Source organism: Poecilia reticulata, linkage group LG1, assembly GCF_000633615.1.
Source record: "Poecilia reticulata strain Guanapo linkage group LG1, Guppy_female_1.0+MT, whole genome shotgun sequence".
Lineage (NCBI taxonomy): Eukaryota > Metazoa > Chordata > Actinopteri > Cyprinodontiformes > Poeciliidae > Poecilia > Poecilia reticulata.
Window position 1 is genome coordinate 3,973,169 of NC_024331.1, and position 6,641 is coordinate 3,979,809.

A 6,641-nucleotide genomic window follows, 5' to 3' on the forward strand; every position below is an offset into this window, starting at 1 on the left:
TTGGACATTGGTTTTATGAGTTGGGTTTTTTTGTTTGTTTTTTTGTGGTTTTGGGAAGTGTTGGTCTGACGGAACAACCTCTCCTGCGATGACCGTTAGCATTGCGCTAAGACCGCAACAGGGTTAAACACTAGACTACTGTAGTGCTTCAGTCTTCATATTGTCCAGTCCATATCTCGTTGTGTTTCAGTGTCTGACAATGAAAGGAAACGAGCTGACTCGTGTTTCTCTGGTGGACAGTGATGGGAACTGCTTACTGGATGAGCTGGTGAAACCTCAAAACCATGTCATCGATTACTTAACGAGGTATGCTAGCACACACAAACACACAGTCGTGTTTTCGTGTCTTGTGGGCACTTAATATTGACTTCAATTCATTTTCTACAGCCCAACCCTAACATACCTAACCCAAAAACAGCTTTTCCCCTCATGGGTACCAAGAAATGTCACCACAAAAGCAGTGGTCCCCACAACCCCCCATTGTAGACAGAAATAGGTCCCCACAAGGACATAAAAACCTGCTTCACATACACATATAAAAATATACATTACCTCTATATATTTTTTAATAGGTCCTCACAATGTAGTATGTGTTGGAAAAAATGGCCTTACATGATTAGAAATGCTAAAACACACACATTCTCTAATCAAACTCTCGGCCTACTGTAAGGGTATGTACAGGTGCATGTTTGTGACTAATCATATAGTGTTTGTCATGGCTTATATTTTAATTTCCCTTTTGAATTAATAGCCGTTTTGAATGGAATCTGAAGGTAGAAGGTTATTTGGATTATCAGGTTCTCAGGCATCACTGCAGCCATGTTAAGACCGGTCACCACCACGCTGCGGGACGTTCAGGCAAAGATCAGGACACTGTTACCAGATGATGCCGTTCTGGTGGGCCACTCCCTCAACAATGACCTCAAAGCACTCAAAGTAAGTCACTAAGATTCTTACATGATGTTCAGTTTCAGAGCTTGTAAACGTTTCAGCACCAAATGCTATTTGATTGTACTTATCAACCAGTTAGTTTTTAGTTAGTTAGTTTTTTTGGAAACTATAGTTTCTTTACAGTTTCCATCTTTTCTTAATGCTGGTTTGTTGTAAGTTTAAAGATTTATATACTTTCTTGGAAGAATTTGTACATTTTCTACTATTCAGGAGGGAGTTAAAGAGCGCAAACATTTTTACTCTCCTGTTTCGCCTTGTCTGTGAGTCGCTTTCTTGTTATACTTGGCAACATTTAAAAAAATGAAATAAAATCGATATTGGCAGGTCAGGCTCTTTAAAGATTGGTAATCAGCCAGAAAAGTGCAATCAGTGCATCCCTACAAAAAAAAGTACACAAAAATTGTGGTTTTAAAACCGTTGTGGCTTCCCGTCCCCAATAACAGCTCATCCATCCTCACGTCATCGACACCGCCCTGCTGTTCAGGAAAGAACACGGACAGAAGTTTAAGCTGAAGGTTCTGGCCCAGGCGGTGCTGAAGTGAGTTTCTGTTCAAGCGTCTCTGCGTGTCTGTCACACGGTTGGTTATTGTTCCGCCTGCATCTCAGGAGGCAGATCCAAACCGAGGACCAGATAGGTCACAATCCCACCGAGGATGCCTTGGCAGCGCTGGATCTGGCCCGGTACTTCATCAGAACCGGGCCGCTAAAGGTGACGGGCAGCTTTTTTCTAACAGCGCAGACACTTCAGGTTCTTTACAGACGTTAAAACCAGCGACCTCCTGTTCACTCTGGCAGGTTGTGGAGCTTCACCTGGAGGAGCTGTGGGGGTGGAGCTTAGAGGAGTCTCCTGACTGCAAACCTGAACCCACACCAAGTTACAGGTGAGCAGAAATCTTTACAGCTCTTTATCTATTTGGTTTGATGTATATAGCTCTTTTTGTAAAGTCCCATAAGATGGGACTTTACATAAGATGTACAGTCCCATAAGATGTGGAACTTTACATCCCACATCTTATGGAGATGTGGGATGTAAAGTCCCACATCCCCATAAGTCCCATAAGATGGGACTTTACAAAGTCCCATAAGACTTTGGGAAAGTACATCTATAATAACTGAAGAATTTGAATTAATATGAGGTACAATGAGATTTAAAAAAAACAACAAAAGTTATAGCAATTGACTTGAGCAGGAAACTAATGTACCTCAACACAAGTCAATTTGTTTAATGTAATGTATTTGTTATTCCTAAAGCCTCAATGACTTATTGATCTAATTGAAATAAAGCTGGTCTGATATTTTATATGTTAAAACTTGTTGAAATTGGGCAATTTTCTTTGTTAAATTACTGTTTTGTTCTCAGGCCAGTCAGGTGTGTGAGACAGAATTTTCAAAACATTACATTTTGTTATATTTTAATTTGTCCCTGCTGTAGAATGGAGAATACTATTACAATATATTATTAATGACAGTAATAAATGTCACATAATAGTGAATTGAAACTGTCTTTTTTTTCTTTTTTTTTATTCATTTGAATTATTTTTATCTCCAAAGCGTGGTTTTTGGAAAAGTTTGAAAACTTACCTTGAAAAATGCTTCAATTTTACGGCAGCTAGAGCACATGAACCCTGTATCTATGGAAACCCAGCAGATTGGATGTTCTCAATTTTGTTTTATTCGGAAAATATACTTTGGCACAAAAAGTGATTTTTTTTCTTGTCAAGCCTTGCCTCATTTACTTCCCCGTGAGCTTCACTGATGGAGGGGGGAAAAAAAAAAAAGACATTCACACGATGCAACGTTAAGTGTTTTCATCCTGATCCAAACAGGAGCTGTTTCTTTCTCTGCCTCAATAAATGAGAAAATCAGTGAAACTTTTCTTGCGTCATATTTTTGCTTCAGTTTTTAACCCCCCTCCTCCCTCCCTCCTTCCCTCCCTCCCTCTCATGCAGGTTTGCAGACATTTTGCAGAGCCTCAGCCGCCCCGTCGCATTTCTAGGCAAGCGCGCCTTCGTTGATCTGGACCTGTCCCATCAGCGCTGGTACAGATCTGACAAAGAGGTGAACATTTTAAACGGTTACAGTTTTTTCTCCTCTGAATAACCAACAGCCTCTTTAGTTTATCTTTTATCAAGAAAAAGAAAAAAAAACCCAAACATATTAGTTGCTCTGACAACCTGTAGTTCTGTAGCATCTCCCTGAATCCCGTTCCTTCTGCAGATGCTGTCATCCTTCAGGAACCAGACGAGTCACTTGTTCCTGTCCGTCCTTCGCTTTTCGTCCCTCTCTGACCATATGAAAAGAAGCTACGCTCACCGTTACCACCATCAGCAGCTGTATCACAATGTGAGCTCTTCGCCACGCTCTGTAGACGTTGCGGTTGTGCAGGCAGTGTACAAAGGTACCAAAGCGTGTCGTTTCATCCGCAGGTTTCTGCAGTCTTCCGGGACATGTGCACTGTGTTTTCCGGGCCGTTCCCGGTCCACTTTTCCAAAAAAGAAGTGAAGCGGCTGTTTAGTTGCTGCGGGCCGGTCCACAAAGTCCAGATGAGGAACACAGGAGTCAGGGTGAGTTTCATGTTTATGTTTCTGTCAACATATAAAGAAAAAAAAAAAAGAATGACTTTCACTGTCCCTGGATCAGGTTGGTCACTTCTTCTTCTTAATCTTCTTGTTATATTTAATTTCCAGATCCACGCCAAGGTGGAGTTTCAGATGCTGGAAGGAGCGACGCTCGCTTTAGAAGTTCTGAACGGGTTCAGCGTGTTGGGTCAGACCATCAAGGTAGAGCTTCTCCATTTGCTCTTCTCTTCTTCTAATGTTTATGTATTTAAACTTAATGTCTGTTTGCTACGACAACAAATTAGAACCATTTGTAGATTTGGAAAAGAAAAAAAATGGAGTACATTTCTACCAAATAACTCAAATCTTCTAGAATAGAAAATCTAATTTCTGAGCTTGAAAAGTTAAATATTTGTTTAAAAACAAAAAAAATTGAGGTCCAAGACATTTTCAAGAAAAATGTGGAAATTTTAAAAGTTTCAGATGTCCACTTCTTTTCTAAAATTTTATGAGATTAATCTGAATTTTTTTTTAGTTTTTGTCAAGCAAATTTTCAGTTTAAACTCTTAAATTCTGGGTGGGGGATGGAGGGTTTCTGGAGAAATTTTGACTTTTAAACTCAGAAATTTTTTGTTTTCTTTCTGTAAAATTTCAGAGATTAATGTCAAAATTGTTCAAATGTGCTTTAGAAAAAAGTCAATGTTTTAAGCTCAGAAATGTTCTTGTGTCTTGTTTTCTGAGATTTTTTGGCAGAAATGTACTAATTTCCATCTATGATGGCCCTTATACGCAGTTGAAGTCCTTGTCTGTGAACACAGTTTTGGCCAGTAAAGCTGATTCTGATTCCACGTATCCCTTTAGACATCACTGTTACACTCAAACCTTTGTAGAGTTTTCTAAAAATGTTTGTTTGTTATGTGTTTGTAAATGTTCCAGGTGCAGAGGCCTGTCAAAGAATCAATGCTGGACTTGGACCTGAATCTGGACGCTCTAATGAGCGACAGAGTCAACGCCAATCAGCTTTACGTCAGCAGACTGAGTCAGGACGTGGCTGAGGGTCTGAGCGTTTCTGCTACAGTTAACGGCCATCTGTCGGATGGAAAATCATCAGGTTTCCATCCTGGCAGACAAACAAACGGCCTGCTACAGACGGCTAAAGTAAATGGTAAACAGCTGCATCCCGGCACTATCGCACCGGACCTGAGTGAGGAGAGCCTCAGAGAGGCATTCAGTCCCTTTGGGTCAATAAAAAGCGTCACGCTGCCCGGTATACATGCAAGGCATGCACGCATTGGTGGGTAAACGATGTGTAGTTTGTTTTTTTTCATGTTCACGAGACGTTTTGCAGAAATGTACAGCCTGACCGTGTGTGTTTGACAGAGTTTGAGAGTTCTGATGGCAAACACGCGGCACTCGGCTCCTCGGATCATCTGCTGAAAACCGGGTATCTAACATGGCCGTCTATGACTCCTCCACACTTACATTCATGGGTTGGCATGACAACATCAAGGAAGATGCAAGACGAAGAGGACGACGCCGCGGACAAGCAGAGACCTGACTCATTTACCTACGGTGGGATTCAGAGGGTAAATACTCTTTGTTTACCTCAGAAGTCAGAACCAGAAACTGAGAATTCCGACTTGAGAATTTTTCTGTTTCAATTCCAGAAACTGATATGAGGCTAAATGCTGTGATATCATTATTGTTTAATTTCTAAAGTTGTATCAGTAGGTTTAAAGCTGGTGTGTGTTTTAGAAAAATAATGTTTTCCAAGTATTTGTAAACATCCTCTTAATGTCCTGACAGTATGAAACGGATAATCCACCAATCAGAGCACAGAGGCGTGTCCTGTCAATCATTCTCATGTATGCACTGCTCAATGTACTAATTGCGGAGAAACAACTTATCTTTACAGGAAAACCGTCTATCCGCCATCATTGGTGGCCATGCTTACTGTCTAGGGTGATTGACAGTGAGAAGTCCCTCCTTCTGGCTCTGATTGGTTGTTCCTGACTGAGCTGTGTATTTCTTCAGCTACCTTGAATTTTTTCAGATCATCCCAGCTACTACTTCCATTATTTAATGACATGTAACAAATGTAAAAAAAAAAAAAATACATTTTTTATTAGAAAAGTTACATACCACCACCTTAATGAAGAGAAGTTGTATAGTACTACTGACAGGACCTGTAAATAACATCCTCCTTTAATTATGTTCACCCGTTAATAACTGTCTTAAATTGATCCATTATTAGTTATAGCAATAGACTTTGAGAAATATTTATTTTAGATGTAAAAAAAAAAAAATGCGGTAGGAGAGTCTAAATTTACACCAGTTAAGTGCAATATGAAAATCTAATAAACGACAACTTAGGTAAAGTTAGCCTTCCTGTGTTTACCCAACCGTGTCATCAACCCAGCTTGCATTGCGCAGGTGACAAAAAGGCAACCTCCATGGCTGAAAATTCTAACTAAACGTATAAAATTGTTCAAGTAATTAATCATTTTTTAAAATGGATTTTTAAAAGTCATCATGGCCACGTTGGAAGCGCTGCTGTTCATACCTCGCCGCCAGCGATGAGCGCCAGAAATGATGGAGTCTCCGTCGGATGAATCAGCTAATAGTTTCGTCCAGGAACTCGTCCTTCCTTCACATCCTCCGTGCTGTGTCCTCTGCGTAACTGACTAAGGCTCCTAACTGAAGCGCAGTTTTTGACTCATTAGTAGTGTCTTGTTCTTCATAAAGCAGGGGTGTCCAAAGTCGGTCCTCGAGGGCCGGCATCCTGCATGTTCTAGTTCTCTCCCTGGTTTTACACACCTGCATCAAATGATGGCTCATTAGAAGGTCTAAGAGGAACATTGACTTGCTGAGGAGGTTGTTGCTACCACTAGGGAGAAAACTAAAACATGCAGGATGCCGGTGTTATGCCCAGAAAAGCCCCCCTGCCCAAATTTGCATCCCCTGTCGCGGGAGCGCGCATCGCTCTAAGCTCTCGCATATTGATAACAGGTGTTATGCCCAGAAAAGCCCCCCTGCCCAAATTTGCATCCCCTGTCGCGGGAGCGCGCATCGCTCTAAGCTCTCGCATATTGACGAGGAAACGGATAAAAATATGACCGAAGAGGAAATTTT

The 6,641-nt window shown here is 41.0% G+C and overlaps 1 protein-coding gene and 1 long non-coding RNA gene across 5 annotated transcripts in view; one reads left to right on the top strand and one right to left on the bottom strand.

Moving 5' to 3' along the window:
* Positions 1 to 6,641, top strand: part of rexo5 (RNA exonuclease 5) — a 14,770-nt gene that overhangs the window by 3,482 nt on the left and 4,647 nt on the right. For all 4 annotated transcript variants that reach the window (XM_008438356.2, XM_008438125.2, XM_008438274.2 and 1 more), the window contains 11 exons: positions 191 to 306; positions 798 to 936; positions 1,395 to 1,489; positions 1,558 to 1,660; positions 1,747 to 1,832; positions 2,901 to 3,009; positions 3,169 to 3,294; positions 3,378 to 3,515; positions 3,639 to 3,731; positions 4,446 to 4,803; positions 4,890 to 5,095. In XM_008438356.2, coding sequence (XP_008436578.1) covers positions 191 to 306; positions 798 to 936; positions 1,395 to 1,489; positions 1,558 to 1,660; positions 1,747 to 1,832; positions 2,901 to 3,009; positions 3,169 to 3,294; positions 3,378 to 3,515; positions 3,639 to 3,731; positions 4,446 to 4,803; positions 4,890 to 5,095 — 1,569 coding nt within the window. The remainder of the gene's footprint in view (positions 1 to 190; positions 307 to 797; positions 937 to 1,394; positions 1,490 to 1,557; positions 1,661 to 1,746; positions 1,833 to 2,900; positions 3,010 to 3,168; positions 3,295 to 3,377; positions 3,516 to 3,638; positions 3,732 to 4,445; positions 4,804 to 4,889; positions 5,096 to 6,641) is intronic.
* On the bottom strand, positions 3,396 to 6,286 carry LOC103482085 (uncharacterized). Its single transcript, XR_536388.1, has 2 exons — positions 6,073 to 6,286; positions 3,396 to 3,536 (listed from the first exon to the last, which is right to left on the bottom strand). It is a non-coding gene; the product is annotated as an uncharacterized LOC103482085 (long non-coding RNA).